Source organism: Sceloporus undulatus, chromosome 7, assembly GCF_019175285.1.
Source record: "Sceloporus undulatus isolate JIND9_A2432 ecotype Alabama chromosome 7, SceUnd_v1.1, whole genome shotgun sequence".
NCBI classification, from domain to species: domain Eukaryota; kingdom Metazoa; phylum Chordata; class Lepidosauria; order Squamata; family Phrynosomatidae; genus Sceloporus; species Sceloporus undulatus.
In genome coordinates, this window is record NC_056528.1 from 42,498,304 (window position 1) to 42,516,460 (window position 18,157).

The 18,157-nt window shown below is 43.4% G+C and overlaps 1 protein-coding gene and 1 long non-coding RNA gene across 3 annotated transcripts in view; one reads left to right on the forward strand and one right to left on the reverse strand.

Annotated features, from left to right (window-relative positions):
* Positions 1–13,503, reverse strand: part of SYTL4 (synaptotagmin like 4) — a 29,279-nt gene extending 15,776 nt beyond the window's left edge. The window contains exons 1-7 of one of the 2 annotated variants that reach the window (XM_042479478.1): positions 13,352–13,501; positions 7,301–7,467; positions 6,444–6,659; positions 5,664–5,773; positions 4,363–4,477; positions 2,566–2,673; positions 1,562–1,667 (exon numbers count right to left, since the gene is read on the reverse strand). In XM_042479478.1, the coding sequence (XP_042335412.1) occupies positions 1,562–1,667; positions 2,566–2,673; positions 4,363–4,477; positions 5,664–5,773; positions 6,444–6,659; positions 7,301–7,410 (765 nt within the window). In that variant the 5' untranslated portion in view covers positions 7,411–7,467; positions 13,352–13,501. Of the gene's footprint in view, positions 1–1,561; positions 1,668–2,565; positions 2,674–4,362; positions 4,478–5,663; positions 5,774–6,443; positions 6,660–7,300; positions 7,468–13,351 lie in introns of both variants that reach the window. The other variant, XM_042479479.1, reaches the window with a different exon arrangement.
* On the forward strand, positions 13,374–17,936 carry LOC121936839. The gene is made up of 3 exons (XR_006105035.1): positions 13,374–13,514; positions 14,561–14,621; positions 17,783–17,936. It is a non-coding gene; the product is annotated as an uncharacterized LOC121936839 (long non-coding RNA).
* The last annotated feature ends 221 nt before the right edge of the window (positions 17,937–18,157 follow it).

The window sequence follows — 18,157 nt, forward strand, 5'->3', positions numbered from 1 at the left end:
AAAAGGCACAGACAGAGACACTACAGCCACATCAATCACCCTGCTGCAAGCTTGTTGAAATATCAAGTAAACTCAGTTCCAAGAGGCAACGCCTGCTATTGTTGTGTTGATATTGTGCCAGTCCCAGGTGTAAAAGGTGCCAAGTACTTCATTGGCATTTTCAAACCCAAAAATGTTCAGATACGCAGAGGGTTTGACGCCCCCACTTATACTACACAAAGTACCAGTCATCACAGCGAACAGAGACTGACACAAGCCGAGCATGCTGAGAACTGGGCTGTTCTGGTAAAAGAGATTCTTGAGTTTTCCAGATACCCTACACTCATCCTCTTCAGAGGAGAATTACATTGCTCAAGCAAGTTAATCCTCATTTTAAACATTATTAAATATTTATAAACCATCCTCAGGATGGTATACATATAAAAATCAATTTAAAAAGTTAAAATTTTAAACAAGACACACTGAAAACATATTAAACAATTTAAGAGATCAACAATTTAACACATTAAAACTGGTTAGACAGTGCCTGACGCCAAGCTGATGGATTCTGGAATCCTTGGCCAGCATCACAGACAAGCATTATGCAGCTGTCCAATGGTGTGGAACTGTCCAGTTCGTATATGACAGAATTTAAGCATCACCATAAACTTTGGCAAAAGATTCCTATTTCCCTTTTCCATTATCCCCTCCCCCTATTTTTGGTTGCTGTTCGTTCTCTTTCCTCCTCTCTTTTCCTCACCTCCCATCCTTTTTCCTTTTGTTTTTAAATGTAATGTGAAAGATATGAAGGAGTTATTTTACTTCAGCTTTGCTTTCTCCATTCCCACCATTATGAACTGAAGAGAAAGTGGAGGCTTGTGCCCGCATACTAAATATTTGTTTGTTTGTGTTTTCACATTAAAAACTTTTCTGTGTAAGTCACAACTATGAGTTGGCTTCAAAGTAAGGAATGTGCACTCATGCTTGAGGACATGAATTTCTTGGATAGGGACAACTTTTGAAGGTAGGAGGCTGCATCAGCTTCTCAGAGACCTTGAAGGGCTGCACTCTTTGCTGAACCCACAAACACACACATACAAATCCATTGTATCCCCCTCCCCCAAATTGCTTCACAGAGAGAGGCAAGTTGGTCATTTCAATCCCCCTGAGCCATTTTAGGCCCAGGAGAGGCCTTTGCTTTCTGGGTTTTTTGTTTGTTTGTTTTAAAAAGGTCTAAAAGAGGTAGGTAGGGGTGTGTGTGTGTGAAACAAATGCTCCCTATTCTCCATAGAGACCACTAGGGGGCATTTGGGGGCAAAATGAGACAAACTTTGCTAACCCTAGTTCATCTACTATATTCACGATAACTTTGGGGCCCAGCCACATAATGAGGGGAAGTGAGGTTTCCCTGGTGTGTATACTTGTTGCTTCCGTACAATCATAAAATCATACAGATGGAAGAGACCTCAAGGGCCATTATTTACAAATCTGTTTTGAGATAGTGGCTCTGATCAGGCCAGGACAAAAATGTACAAGAAATGTTCTATTTGTACAAATGTCTAGAGAAGAAGTTCAAACTTACACTGTCAGAACAGGAGGGGGAAGCCTCTCTGAAGCGGGCAGGGAGGGTCAGGCTGGATGCATTGGACCCTGAAGGGCTGACAGTTTTCGTCCTCTCTTGGTGAGCACTGAAAAAACAATACAAAAAGCCTGTGGTGGTACAGATCATAAGCAGCACACCAAAAGGGTCAACCGAATTTAGCAACCCATTGACCCCAGACTAGAACTCTGAAAAGTTACTTTTTCAAAGAAACGTTACCAGAATCTCCCACTGACCATGGAAGCTGGGTGATTCTTGGCACTGCAATCCAAGCTACTTTTTCCAAGTTATGTCCTAGAGTGAATAGTCCAGCCTACCCATCCATGCATCCTATACCTCCCTCCTTCCCTCCCTTTACTTCTATCCCATCTTTCCCCCAGACTGGAACTCAAGGCAGTAAATTATAATGAAAACACAAAAACTCAGTATGAAAAGACATAGTTCTTCAACTGGGTCTGAGCCATACAGGACTTTATACATCATAACCAGCACTTTGAATTTTGCCCAGAAACAGCCCAGCAGTGAGCGAAACTTATGCAACCAAGGAGCTGCGTGCTCCCTGGAACCAGCACCCATTAACAATCTGGCTTTAGACCACACAATTATATATGCTAATAAGAAGGAGAACAATGTCTGTAAAGGCCATATATCTTCCCACACTACCCCCCTTTCTCTGACTTTAAGCAACCCTCATTCACTCACTCTGCTCTCCCACAACTGAACTCAACGGATGTAACTGTCTAGAATGCTACTTCAGAGAATTCAGAGATCCTCCACATTCTAAGTTCTATAACAAAAATGGTCAACTGTGATACTTCCAGATACTGTAGATTGCAACTGCCATCAAGTGTATCTAACACAGCCAATGGTGAGTGAGATGGGAGCTGCAGTCCCACAATTTCTTGGGGGCCCAGTGACTCACCCTTGGTCTAAAAGGCTGAAACATTACTCTTTGACATTGCTATAGGTATTGTTTTTTTTCTAACCTGGCAGCTGCAGGAGGAGAGATAGGATGGTAGCCATCTAGGCTCATGTTCTCAGTAGATTCTGTGTCACTCTTTGGGTCCCGTGGCTCCAAGCGTTCCGGGGCCAAGCTAGAAGAAAACAGCACATACAGATAAGCAACAAAAAAGGGCAAAACACCCAAGTCAGACCTACCATTAAGGAAAGTGATTCAACTCCTTGGGCAGAAAGTAATGGAAGGCAGAAGCAATGTATTAGAAGAGAGGTAGGCTGTACACTCCAAACTTCCCTAATTGGTTGTGGTGGACACTGCTCCACTGCCAGTGTTGAAGTAAACTTCCAGTCCAACTGAGAGAAGGTACCATTTAGTTCTTCACCTCAGGCAGTAAAATATCTTGGGTCTGAATTTCAAAGGTAACATATCAAATCCCTCAAAACTTGAATTAAACAGTCAGGTAGTAGGTAGGATGAAAGACTTCGGCTGGAGACTCTAGAAGGTTAGAACATCTGATGGCAGAGCTTTGAAAAGTTCTTTTTGGACAAGTCCCATAATCCCCCAGGCAGCAGAATTAGGAGCTCTGTGGAGTTGTGCATGAACTGTGGGACTTCCTTGTCTGGGTGATTAACTCATCTACATTCAGCCTGTTCAAGAACTGAGGTCTCCTGGAGTAGCCTTCCTGTGTGTCCCACCAGTATATGCTATGATGCCCTATTTATTGAATGTCCTCCCTTGGAGGTCCAATTGCTGCCATTGGTTTATTTTCAGTACCAAGTCTAAATATGACTTTTATTAAAAACTTTTGAGGACTAAGTTTTATTAGCTGTACACCATTAAGCTGTTTTTGGCTATTTTGGTTCTGCTTCAGATGTTTTATTGTTTTAAAACTGGAATTGTATTAAATTATTTATATTGTTTTACAAGTCCACCCCACTAAGATTTAAGATTTATGATAAAGGATAGGATATAAAACTTTCTGATTATGGGATTCATACAACCTATTAAGATCCTGCCATTCCGAAAGGCAATTGGAATAAGACTCATAAGTCAATCTCATGTCTTTTTGTTAGGCCTGAGCTCCAGGCCAGCAGACAGAAAGAAGCAAGAAACCAAGAGCTATACAAGCAAACTCAGTGCAGGTAGGAAGATGCAACTGATGAAGCAGACTGGCGTTCACAAAAGCTTCTGCAAAAAACAACAACTTTTTCTCAGTTTAAACATTCCTTTATATGTTTTTATGCTGAAACAGACTAACATAGCTAGTACATGTTTGAATACTATTACAATGTAAAAGGTTCCTGAGTTCTAGTGTTTTGAGCGAAAGTGAGGGATTCTCTCATTCACTGCCTACAGTGTCGTACAGAAGTCTTTTCTATGAGAATCATCCCCTTTCCCTAGCATAAGCTACTCCCCACAAATCCTGCAGGACAGCAGCAATTTGCAAGAAAAAGCACTTAAAACTGCTCAAACTGCTGTGAAAACTGGGTTTTTAAAGAAAATTCTGCCCTCTCGCCATTACCCACCAAGACAGGAACAGATAATTTGTGGCCAAAACTGAGAACTGGAGGTGATGTGCCATCACTTCCAATTGCCTGGGATGCATCTATGCTGCCATGGTGATGAGATGTATCAGCACTGTACACAACTGCCCATCTCATCCTAATGGGTGCTTCTCCCACCACTGCCTCCTCCACTAACATGACTGATGATGGTACATATTAATTTAGCCCCATTTCTTTCCTCAGGTGAGACAGAAATACTCCGCAGAGGGGAAATGAAAGATGCCAGGTAACCTAAGACCCTGGCATGGGGAAAGAGTCACCTAGCTTCCTTGCGTGGCTGCTGAGGGCTCTTCTGCCCTGCTCTGGGGCTGCCTTTGGGATCACTGAGCTGAGCCTTCTGAAGGAGAGCTTCCCCAGCTGTCTCTCTTTTGCTAGCTGAAAGGAAAAGAAAGTTAAATATGGCCCAGAACAGATGGGCATGAAAGAGCAGCCCAAGTCTGCTCCAGCCAGAAGTGGGTGAGAACCCCTGTCCACATGGCCCGCTCCCAAGGCGGGATGTTGACGCAGGAGCCAACTAGCAACACCAAGAGTCAGATTATCCCAACTCCTTTTTGCTCTGGGTCTAAGGACCAGAGCATGGCTTTGGCACATTCCGCCCCCTTTGGAAGTGTGCGTCGTTTAACTGGCACGCCTCCAAAGCAGCCGGAAGCTACCTCATTTGGCTATTTCACCCATATGTCTTAAAATATTGCACTTTTCACAGTTTTAACAGTGATTTTAATTTATTTGAATGTCTTTGTCATTATGTTATCTAATTCAAGTTTCTATTTTTAATTGACATTTTATTATGGCTAGCACCTGAGCACCTTTTCTGGCACAAAGCTCGGATGCCACAAAAATTAATACACCTTTTTATGTCAAAACACTCTGACAGCACTTGAAGCAAATGCATCAGAATTTGTAGGGACACATAGTCAAGAATAACCTACTCCAGCCAGCCAGATTCTTTGGAAAGTGCCCAGGGAGAGCTAGAGAGCAAGTGTGGTCTCTAGATTAGAGTGGTGGGCTATTTAGCCATGAAAACCATTGGCTGATCTACGATCAGTCACTCTGTCTCAGCATGACCTACCTCACAGGACTGTTGTGAGGATATAGTCATGAGGAAGAGGAGAATATAAACTCTCTTGAGCTAACTAAACGGAAAATGGATATAAACATAGCAAATTTTAAAAAGCAAATTAAAAAGTAAACAAAGCAATGGCTCTCTCTTTCATATTCATCACAGTAATTTGGTACTCTGAAGCATATGGCCTCTTTGTATTCCCAAGACGATACTAGTAAAATAGACAGGTGTACTTACTGGCACCAGTGTAGCAAAATTATCCAGGCTGACTCCAGCAAGATAGCCAAGTTAAATGAAGAAAAATGGGTGGGAGAAGGGGATTAGCTACCTACCTGAAACAAACTCAAAAACAGCTGCAACACAGAAGAAATTTGGTGGTTTTCTTATTTTTAAAAATTAATTATATTTTCAATTGGAAAATACTAAAATATATATCCTATATGAGGACCAGTGGCGATAGCCTCTTTTTTGCTGCCCTCCAAACAAGAGTAATCATACCTAGTGGTTTGCGCCGAAGAGACATTCGAACGATGTCACTGCCCAGCCTATTAGCAAAACGATTCACTCTTTGGTCAAAGAACCAGTCGCCTGTTGATTTTTTCAACTCCCTGCAGGAAAAAGGAAATAAATAAGTCCACAAGCAATTATATGTATTCATTTAACCACCGACTGCCAGTTCACCAGTTCAGGGCAATAGGCATGCTGGGATAACCATGTGTGTGTAGACTCTGCCATGTATCATATAATTTGATATTCTGAGAATTGCAGTTTTCATTTAATTTAAAAAATAAAACCTAATTTTCTAACCTTTACTGGGTTGCATAAAGTAAATTATTTAGGCTTAATTAGGAACTGTCTCCCTGCAGTGGTCCATACCTGGCTTGCAGACTGAGAGGTTTCCCATTTCTTCTCTACCCAATATGAGTGGCAAGTAAGCCTTGAGGGCTAGAATCCTGCATGATTTTCTCTAAATCCTTTTTCTAAAATCTGAATTTTTTCTCTACATTCCAGATCTTGGATTCCAGATGTTACTGACTGGCAGCTCTCATGATCCCAGATAACCAGCCATGCAGGCCAGGGATTTTGGGAGCTATAAACCAATAACACTTGGGGACCAATATTTGGAAAACCAAGGAACAGAGATTGTAAACTATATATCAAGAATCAGACTGCAAATGTGGGTTCAGGGCCAACAACAAACCACAACTAGCCCAGAAACAAAACAGACTGGGGTGAGAACAGGAAGTAATTTGGACCAAACCAGGCTGCCGGACTTACGCCTCCTTGGTACAGACTTTGCAGCGCCAGGAGCTATTGGCACTGTAGGAGCGGCAGTCACTACATACAAGATGGTTGCAGCTGCGGCATGTATTTGTTCTGGAGCTAATCCGGCCCAGGCTAGTCTGGCAGCGGGCACACGTCCGCTCACTGTAGCGCTGGCTGCCACGTTTGGCTCCTTTTCTGCGGATCTCGAGAAGCTCATTCTTCAGGCGCCTGTTGCAAGGAGCAAAGAGAAAAGTCACTAAGGGCTGCCCAAATAGGGAATTACTCTGAACTCTTACATGGCATCCACTCCAAGGACCAGAATTTGGGAATGTAGCTTCTTTGGATTACAACTCCCAAAATTCCATAGCCATATTTCAATCCAGATAGTGGATTTTAGGGGATGCTGAGTGGGGAATTCTGAGAACTCTAATGGGGGAGGGGCATTTTCCCTTGTGGCAGATCCTTTGAAGCAGTGCATGTTCAGCTATTTGATGTGGCAAACCTGCAGGGATTTCCTTCTGATGTGCAAGGGACTGGCACCATACTTGTGCTCATTGACTGCAACATTTTCTTTCTTTCTTCAAAGCTCTCCAAGAACTTCTGACTAACAGCTGAGGGGCTAGCATCAGTCTAAAGACCATTACTTTGAACAGCAATGTTCTAAAGCAAGGGCAGGCAACTGTTTTGTTCTCATTGCTTTGGACTTCAATCCTGTAATCCTGCATTACCTATGCCAGTTAAAGCTGATAGCAACAATAGGGCAAAAACATCTAGAGGACCAGAGCCACCTAGACCTTCTCCAAAGCAAGATTGGCATCTCTCTCTGACTGACATCATCTTGACAAATACTTGCCTCCTGGCATTCATACCTGATTCGCCTCTCTTCTGCTTTCCGCAGCTCTTCATCCCGCTGCAGAACCTGGAGAATTAAATCCCGCTCTGCTTCCAAAAGAAAAGAAAGGTCAACAGCCTCCATCATGTCCTGTTCTGTCTAGGAACCAGCTCTTCTTCCCTGGGTGGAGCTGCAACCTCCAAGCTAGGAGAAAACACAAAACAAAGAGTTTAAACAGGGAAAGAACAACAAAAGGAAATATCACATTTGATGAAAATCCAAATGTTTTTGCCAAAATGTTTACACTGAATGCAAGTGCAACTGATATGAAAGGTGAAGATCAGAAGCACTGCATCTTGTTCTGTCCATACAATATTTGAGTGTCTGCAACGCTGGAGAAAAACCCAGAGTATCTTAGGATTTTAATATATGGGTTTCAAATTAAAAGTCAGGAACAAAAGTTCAATTTCTTAAATTATCACTCACATATGTTGGGTGAAAATAGACCAGAGAAGTGGAACATGTGGTCCTCTGAATGTTGTTCAGCTGCAACATCATCCCTCACCACTGGCTGTAGTATCCAACCACATCTGGTTGGCCACATGTTCTCCACCAAATGAAATCAATTAGATAAGTGAGATATAGCTAACTTAAGTCACACTGATTTCAGTGATAATGCTGCTAGCATTACTAAGTCAGTATACACAACTTTCTGTTAATATACTCGTAATGTAAATATAAATTAATACTGTATCTAGCAGCAGGTTTATCTCCTGCCTTCTTGAACAGGCAGTGCAGTGAGACAGCCTCTGTGCTACCATCATGCCCTTTGGCAACTAAAGTACACAGCACTTACATGGATCTCCACCATTCCAGATGTGGCCTGGAAAAACCCAACAACCAGTCCAGATTTTTTGACCAATTGTTTAAAATGATCCAAACAATAGCCATTTCAGATTTTGTCCCTAAACACCTTAATGGCCACTAAGGGGCAGCAAAGTATTCAACTGCCTGCCATGCAATTATTCTTTGATATTACAGTGGTCCCTTGCCTTGCGCGGGGATCCATTCCTGACCCCTCCACATAAGGCAAGTTCCACCTATGCTCAAGTCCCATTGAGGATAATGGGGCTCATGCACACGGCAGCGTGGAGGCGCAAGTGTTGTGGGCACATGCGCCATTCATTGAATGGTGCGGGGCTTCCAGCATAAGCTGGAAGCAGTGTAAAAGGCGCCCACTTATGACGCGGGCACAATGTAAAATATGTAGCAAAAGGGTGTATTTTTTTTAAATGCAGACACCACATTGAGCAAATATGTTTACCTAATACCTAATCTTTAAGCCAGCTAAAAGGAAACACTGCAAATAGTCAGAGCATATGGAAAGAGGATGACCCAGGAAAGAATGGACCCAGGGGCCCATTTGTCTCAGTACCAAGTCACCAAGAAGCTGAAGAATGAGGTTTAACCAGCTGAGGGAGCTCTGCTTGTCACCAATCACTCTCTCTATAATTTGTCTTCTCACCATTTAAACCGCTCATGGATTACCTTGTGTGGCACTGGCATGGAACCTGTGCCCCTCAAATGTTTTGGACATTCAGCTCCCAGAAGCCCCAGGAAGCATAGCCAATGGTGATTATGGAATTGTAGTCATAAGAACATAAGACGATATGGGCTGGATCAGACCAAAACATTATTTAGTCCCACATTCTGTTGACACAGTGGCCAACAACATCCCTGTGGGAACGGTGTAAGCAAAGTGTGACTCCAACCTATGCCTAGTTTTCTCCAGCAGTTTATACAGAAAGGTAAGTTGCCTCTGATACTGAAAGCGATATAAGCCATCCTGCCAAATAGTTATTGTTGGACCTAACTCTCATTATTATTGATCTGTTATTCCCCTCAAAATGGCACTGAAAGGAATACTGCTACTGATAATGAAGCTGCCATCTATCCATAATAATTAATAGTCACTGATATCCTCCTCTTTAATGAAATTGTCTCATTTCCTTTCAAACTTATCCAAAGCAGTAGCCAACACTACATCTGGTGCTCACTTCAGCAGCACATTTACTACACTTGGGTATAATATAGATATGGCTGGCATGGCCCCTGCACAAGGACATAAATACATTTGTGAAGTGTTTCACTGCATATTGTGGAACCACATGGATCCCATTGTTTAATGTACAGGTGTTAATTTTAATCATTAATGAGATGTTAGCTCAGTCCACCTAGTTATGAATGCTGACATAAACAAGGTCCCAGATAGTACAGTGGACCCTCCATATTTACTGGGGTTTGCGATACAGAATCCCTGTCAAAGTGGGAAAACTGTAAACAGAGAAAACACTTTTTTTTCACCTGAAAGAACATGTCTCTAGGAATCTCCAGGTCCCACGGGGCAACTCTATGGTCAGCATCTGCTAGAAGTTGACAATAAGTTGCACTGGAGAACCTACAAATGCCTAGAGAAGTGTTCTCTCTAGGAATCTCTAGGTCCTTCAGCACAACTTTTGCAGAGGTTGACCACAGAGTTGTACTGGAGGACCTAGAGATTCCTAGAGAGAACGTATTAATCAAATCTGTGAATAATCAAAGCTGTAAAAGTCAAAGCCACAAATGCGGAAGGCCGGCTGTACTTCAGTCAGTTTCACAACAGGGCTGAAGTAGGAAACAGCCAAGCATAAATCACTACAAAACGGAAATGATCATATATACATCCTAGTCAGACAAAGCTCACTATTCTGTTTTACTTTCTCTGTGGTTGAAAATCCATTTGGTACACTGACATGCAAAAATAATGCCAGGGTCACCTTATCATGAGCTCAGGCAGTCAATGGTGGGTCGAAGGACAGTGGTGGTGACAGTGGAACCCTCCTCTCCATTGGAGGACAAAAATGTGTACTCGACATAAGCTGCTCTGAGCCTCTAATCCAGCTTTCTTATCATCAGTAGTGAAACAAGATTTAGTTACCAACTCAGTTAGCTGCTGTATGAAAACTGAAGAGAGGGTACCATCTTGTCCTCGATCCCAGGCAGCAAAATGTCTCCAACCAGCCCCATTCCACACATTCAACCGTTTGCACCACTGTAGACATATACAAATAACACATGTGGAAGGGAATTTGCAGTCACCACACCAATTTTATTCAGATTCTTCCACATACATTCACAGCAAATGCACACACATGTTGTACAGATAGTGTCTTAGGATCACTTTTATAAAGCTACGTACAATGCGACATTTACACAAAATACACAGCAAGGGCATCCAAGGCCATCTCAAGACATTTTCCTGCCTGAGACAGAGCAGCAAATCCCTGTCTTGTTCAAATCAAACTGCACACTACCCAAAGCCAGTGAAATCGTGTTGGTATGCCAAGCAAGACAAATAAAAAGACAGCAATCACCACTCCCCAGTCCCTGGCAGTAAAAATACAACAACAACAAATTACTGTATATATTCAACTATAAATTGACCTCATGTATAAGTCAAGAGCAGGTTTTGTACAATGTATGTGAATGAATTCACTGTGAATGTATGCAGAAGAATCTGAATAAATTTGGTGCGGTGACTGCAAATTCCCTTCCACACGTGTTATTTGTATATGTCTACAGTGGTGCAAACGGTTGAATGCATGGAATGGGGCTGGTGGCATAAGTTGAGAGTAAAATTTAGGGGCCTGTAACAAAGGATCAATGAAGCAAAGGAAAACAATGCCAAAAACACTTACAAAATTCCAGCAGATGCAACTGTTTGTCTTCATACTAAAAGCTGGATGGATGAGAGCAGAATGCTTCCAGGACAGATTAGGCACCTTGTCTTTCACCAGCAGATGGTTCTTTTATATATACAGTACTTACATTGACCCGTGGGCAAGTCGACTCAAATTTTTGGGGTCAATTTTTGACTAAAATTACATGCGTATATACAGTAAATAACTAATGATTGGCTGCTTTTTCTTGACCGTGCAAATCTGCTGCCTGAGGTGCCCACCTTGCTCCTCCTTAATGATAGGGCCAGCCCTGAGTACATTCATGGCAAGAGAACTCTGCTGAACTATATTGCAGAAAGGCCAAAAGAGTGAGATGTTTGCCAGGCGCTATCTAGCCAAACAACTTCCTTTCTCCTCCCAACCCAGAGTACACATACAAAGTTTATCTTCAGGCACACTTCCCTGATCCACTGGCCTTAAAGCTCCCACAATAAGGAGGGAAAATGTCTAAGAAAACACTCAACTCTGACATCAGAAAGACAAACACTTCTTGGAGAACAGGAAGGGAGTCTCATGGCTTCAGGAGATGTTTGGGATACTTACCTTTGCACTGCACCATTACAATGCAAAGAGTAAGTATCCAGCTGTGAGCCCTATAGTTCTGTTTGGCTTTTTGAGAAATTTTATCAGATACATTCCTGAATTCTTTATCATTAAAGCATTAAAAAAGCAAAACACCATTAAGTACTGTACCCTGGCTAGGTCTTAAGCAAGCTGTACACACAGGCACTGCATACACACCTCTCTCAAGCAGCAGTCAGCAACTGCAGTGATCACATTCGTTGGGGTTGAAGGATCCCAGTGAATGTGGAAACACTGCAAATAAAAACACTATGCATTTTACCTAAAAGAACACCTATCTAGACATCCTCCAGTGCAACTCTGTGGTCAACATCTGCCAGATATTGATCACAGAATCATGCTGAAATGCCTATAGAAGCGATTTCTCTAGGAACGTCTAGGACGGTTCTCCAGCACAACTCTATGGCAGAGGTGCACTTGGGGACCTAGAGATTCCTAGAAAGAACATATTAATCAAATCCACAAAAGTCAAAACCACAATTGTGGAAGGCCAACTGTATTCCTTGAACCTATTACTAACCGTATACAGCGGGCCATCCACTTTCACTGAGGATAGGGACCGCCATAAAAGTGGGGAAACGGTGAATACAAAAACCCAGACCACTAGTCAAGATGATTGAGGCTTCTGGGAGCTGAAGTCCAAAACACCTGGAGGACCAAAGTTTGGGAATTGCTGATAGAGAATCCTAGAGATGATATTTTAATGAAATCTGTGAATAATCAAATCCACAAAGGTCAAAGCCACAAATGTGGAGGGAACAACTGAACTTGGGGAGGCACAAGCCTTTGCCCCAAGATGCTTACATTTTTACCAGCTGGTGAGTACTAGATGGCATTTCCATCAAGTCAGTCCTAAAACAGCTGACATTTCCACACCTACAATTCCAGCGTTTGTGGATTACCAACAGTTACAGACAAGGGCAAAAGCATTCTGTGTCTCTTCAGCAATTATCCTTTATAAACCAACTCAAGAGGACTTTGCCTTGAAAATGCATCCATTCAGTCAGACAATAAAATAAATGCAACTTTATTTGTACAATTCAAATTAGTTCAGGAAGAACCCCGGTGGGATCGAACCCTGGGACATGCACTCTGTGTGTGTTGAGTGTTTGCTATTCGCCCTTAAGTTGATTCTGATCTATGGCAACCCTATTCCAGGGTTTTCTTGGCAGGTTTCAAATAGTCCTTACCTGTACCATTAGAACTTGCGCAGAATGCCATAGCGCCAAAATGTGCAAACTGGGATGAAACTACACCCAAGATATTAAGAATTGAAAGGCATAGCCCTCTTAGGTCCAAAGCACACTGCAGAAACAATCCAGTTTGAGACTGCTTGAACTGCCCTGGCTGAGTGCTAGGGAATCCTGGGATTCATTGTTTACTTCGTAAACCACTCTTTAACTGTTCAAAATTGTTTTAAAATCAACAGTTTAAAATCAATTCTTCATAAGCCACTCTCTTTAACTGTTCAAAATGAACTGTTTGAAATGAATTGTTTAAAATCAGTCCTTCATAACCCACTTGCTGTCTGCCACTGTTTCCTCCTCCTCTCCCCAAAACTCCCCAAGGACCAAGGGTCCACAGCCCACCCCTTGGAATAGGGCTGGAGATCAGAAAGGCACTCTACATATGCTCAGAGGCAGCAGGGAAGGAGGTCTCCGTGGGTTTCAGTGCCAGGGAGGGGAGTCAGGAAGGAGGGGACCAAGAGGGAAGGGAAGGGAAGCTACCTGTTTGCAGAGCTCCACTGCCTTGCTCTCCTGGGCCCCGGCTGAGGGAAGAAGGGCGGCTGCTGCCTGCCTTCCTGCCTGCCCTGGCCCTGGCCCTGGCCCTGGCTGGGGAGGAGGAGCCATTGCCTGCCAGGCAACTCCCTTCAGGCCCAGAGGCTTAAAGGTGAAGTAGGCTGCTGAACAGAAAGAAAAGAGAAACCAGGGCCTGCTGCTCAGTGATTTTGGACTTCAGCTCCCAGAAGCCTCAGCCATCTTGGCCAGTAGCCTGGCATTCTGGGAGTTGAAGTCCAAAGCCAGAGGGCCAGAGTTTTGGGAAGCATTGCTCCTGTTCCACATCAGTTCAATTAAGGTCCCAAAACAAAACAAAACAACAACTGGAGAAAAATAATCCACTTTGAGACCATTTTGATGCCCTGGCTCTGTATACATGTGTATATGTGGAGTTTATCAGACAAGGGGAATTGGAAGTATAATCCAATGGCAATCCAAACACAATCGTGGAGTTTAGCGTTATTGTGTGATAGACTACCACACGCAAATTCAGGCAATGGCAAGCTATTTTCAGGCAATGGCAAGCCAGTTCAAACACAATTCGAATTCACATAAATTCGCTGAACTAGCGAATTCACATAATGCATTCTGGCCCCACTTTCTTTTCATTCGAAATTAAGAGAAATTCCTCCTCTCGTGTGATAAACTCTCCTGTTTTTACCTGAAAGAACACCTGTCTAGTAATCTCTGGGTCCTCCAGTGCAGCCCCTGAGGTCAACATCTGCCAGACATTGGCCATAGAGTTGCGCCAGAGGAGCTACAAATGCCTCACGGAATGTTTTTTCTTTTCACACTACGTTTGGGGTTAACCAGAACAGAAATTTGAAATAACCTGCAAAAGCGGGTAGTTTTTCAGACAACGTTTGCATCAGTGAGAAATAACACAACCTTAATCTGAATGCAACGTCGACAAAACCCATTCCTGGTGACTTTTGGAAACTTCCTGAAAATAAAAAAGGAGTGCGTTTTGTCGACTTTCCATTCGGATTAATGTCGCGTTATTTCTCATCGATGCCAACCTGTTTGAAAAACATCCCGCAAAAGCAGGTTTTAAAATCCCATTTCTGCACAGATTTTCCATTTTTTATAAGAGACACCATTTTGCTATGTCATTATATTTAATGGGACTTGAGCATACACGGATTTTGTTATCCACAGGATCTTGGAACCAAACCCCAGTGGATAACAAGGCTCCGCTGTATCTCTCCATGCTAGCCAGGTAAGAGATTCCAGCCTCATAAAAGGCAATCTTGTAAAGTACTTTATTACATGCAAATTATCTAACCCAGGAAATATTACTGTGGGACAAAACACACTGCAGAAATAATCCAGTTTGAGACTGCTTTAACCACACACACCCCGGCTCAATGCTAGGAAACCGTAGTTTTGTAAGACATTTAGCCTTCTCTGTCAGAGAGCTCTGGTGCCACTGCAAACTACAATTCCCAGGATTCCTTAGCACTGAGCTAGAGCAGTTAAAGTCATCTCAAATGGGATTATTTCTGCATCGTGTTTTGTCCCTGTATTAAACATATCATAATCTCAGTGGGACAATCACTGAGCAGTTCTACATTGCATTTCCAGCAAGTTGGAGAGGGTATGCTTCTGTGCTTTTGGCGGAGGTTTTAGGATAGAGGAAACTATGGTCCACTGACTTTCTAATCGTGGCTGATGGGCCCTGCAAGCAGGGACGTAGCCAGGATTTTGGGAAAGAGGGGTCCAGACTATGTGCCACCATTATAATGGGGCTTGGGTGCAGTGGCACAGCAGCGCGCACCATTCATTGTATCTAACGGGAGGGGAGGTCCGGATGCCATGGACCCCCCCCCCTTGGCTAAGTCCCTGCTGCAAGTCCACTGACATCTGAAGGTCCATGGGTTCCTCATCCCTTCCTTTAGGCCAGTGATTCCCAAATTTTGGTCCTTCAGGTTTTTAGACTCCAACTCCCAGAAGCCCCAGCCAGCTTGGCCAACAGTCAGGAATTCTGGGAGCTGAAGTCCAGAACATCTGGAGGACCAAAGTTTGGGAACTACTACTTTAGGCCATGTACAGCCTCCTCAGGGGTTTCCTATCCATCCTACAATTTCTTCTGCTGTTATATCTAGTTGATTATTCGAAATATTTTATTCAAAGGTCATTGAAGCCTATTACATAAGCATCCGATGCAAGCAAAATAGTACCATCTTTTATTGCAGAAAACGTAATTTTAGGCCTGAGAGAGGCCAGGGATATTTTTCGCTCACTTGGTTGCGTGGGGCTCTTTGCTCCCATTGTCAATCTGCCTGCAATGACCACGGTCCACGACCATCTTCTTCTCCTGCTGTCATTAACTTTAGCACCTTGGCTACCCATGCCAAGTTTAATTTATTTAAAATATTTCTATCTTCTGCTCATCCCACCGTATCTGGAGATCTCAAGGAAGGAAACAATACAAACAGAATACTGTAAGGAACTATAAAACAGCTCAACAGAGCACAGTGAAACAGAGGACACAACCACAGGCAATGAGGGCAGAGCAGAAGTGGGTTGGCCTGTTCTGAGGTGTGCACATGAGAGATACAGGTGCTGCACAACATCCACCTCTTCTGCTGGAGTTCCTCCCCAAGAATACACAGACAGCCCAACGGGAGATAAAATTAGGCAGGGTTGGGACAGATTGGTTTCCAAAGGCTGCAGAAGACATTTTTATATTTATTCGTTATTCTTGCCTACAAAGTCTTTCAAGACTTCTTCTGCACTCACTGAGTAACAGGGTGCTTCCCCTAACTATGAGATTAATGCACTACACTCTTATAATGCTGCTATTCCATTTTTACAACTCAGGCAGCCTCCTGTTGCATTCTAGGCTTTGTAATTCAGCGAGGCCTAAGAATCCTCTGGCTAACAATTCTAAATGTCTTGCCCTAAACTGCAAATCCCAGAATACAAGTGGAGGCAGTCAGAGCAATAAAGATGGAATAGCAGCACTATAAGAGTCTAGAGAATACTGCACTACACCGTTATAGTGCTGGTATTCCACTTTTACTGCTCTGGCTGCCTTCTCATTTCTTAATCTTTCCCTTGGCAACTATGAATGTTGCTGCTGCCGCTTGGCACAAGTTTCAAGACACGATGACGTATCTTTCTGCCATAGGGAGGTGGTTTCCAAAACAAACAGAAAGCTGGGCCAAACTGACTCGCCCTCCATTTACTCTGAGCTCTATGATAACCACCACTACCACCAGAAAATTTTAAAAGGACAGGCCCACGGATTGGATATAGGCCTCACCCAGGCAACAAGTCTCTCATTTTTATCCTGAAGGAAGATAAGGATTAGATTAAGCCATGGGGCAGTGGCTGTGCGTTCCAGACGGAATCAGCCAAACTCTCATAAGGGCGCATAGGAATAAGCACTGATAAAATCATAGAATCATAGAATCGTAGAGCTGGAAGAGATCACAGGTGCCATTCAGTCCAACCCCCCTGCCATGCAGGAAATCCAAATCAAAGCATCCCCGGCAGATGGCCATCCAGCCTCTGCTTAAAGATCTCCAAGGAAGGAGACTCTATCACCCTCCAAGGAAGTGTATTCCATTGTCAAACAACCCTTACTGTCAGGAAGTTCCTCCTAATGTTGAGGTGGAATCTCTTTTCCTGGAGCTTGCATCCATTGCTCCGGGTCCTAGAAGTTTATTGCACCGGGGATAAAACGTTCCCCGATGCGTTCTAACGAGCATGAGCGTGAGTGCGCACGGAGTGTGATGGGAACCCAATGGGGCCCACAACGCGACTTTACCGCACAGGGAATGCCGCCGCCGCCGTGCATTCCCATTACATTCCCATCGGGTTACAGAGGACGCCATTTCTGGGAACTGTTTCAAAGCGTTCCCAGAAATGGCGTCCCCTGGAACCCGATGGGAACGCAACGGGAATGCGCGGCGGCAGCGTTCTCTGCGCGGTAAAGACGCATTCTGGGCCCCATCGGGTTCCCATCATGCTCCGTGCGCACTCGCGCTCATGCTCGTTAGAACGCATCGGAGAACGTTTTATCCCCAGTGCAATAAGCTCCAAAGTCTCTGGAACAACTGAAAACAAGCTTGCTCCCTCCTCAATTTGACATCCCTTCAAATATTTAAATAAGGCTATCATATCACCTCTTAATCTTCTTTTCTCCAGGCTAAACCTCCCCAGCTCCCTAAGTCGTTCCTCACAGGGCATGGTTTCCAGACCCTTCACCATTTTAGTCGCCCTCCTTTGGACACGTAGAAATGGCTGCTTCCTGTCCTACTCAGTGGTATTAACCTTACTCAAAAAGTGTTGGCTTTAATTAAAAAGTATAATAGAGACAACAAGGCACAGAGTTAAAACTGCTAACATGTTCTCTCTCTTTTTTTAAAATAGGTGTTCCCAGCAGTGATGAAAAACCTCTCTTTATCATGGCGCATGATTTCCTTCACCTACTTGTCTTGCATTTAGCATTCCTTGCAGTTTGGTTAACAGAAGGGAAATATGGGCTTAATACATATGATTGCTGTGGTTTATATCTGTGGTGTATTGTAACGTATCTTTAAACAATAGAAAAAATACTTTGATTGACAGAGTTCAGTTGACATTTGGAACAGTTGGAAGTTTACTGTTGGCAATTGGAATGTCTTTTGGCTGTAAGGATATCCATGCAGGCAGAGGCCATGCTTGACAAAATGCCCTCGGTTTCAGGTGTCTTGCACCAACGGTTCCCTGCCCTCAGGCTCACAATCTAAAAGTATAATCATTTTA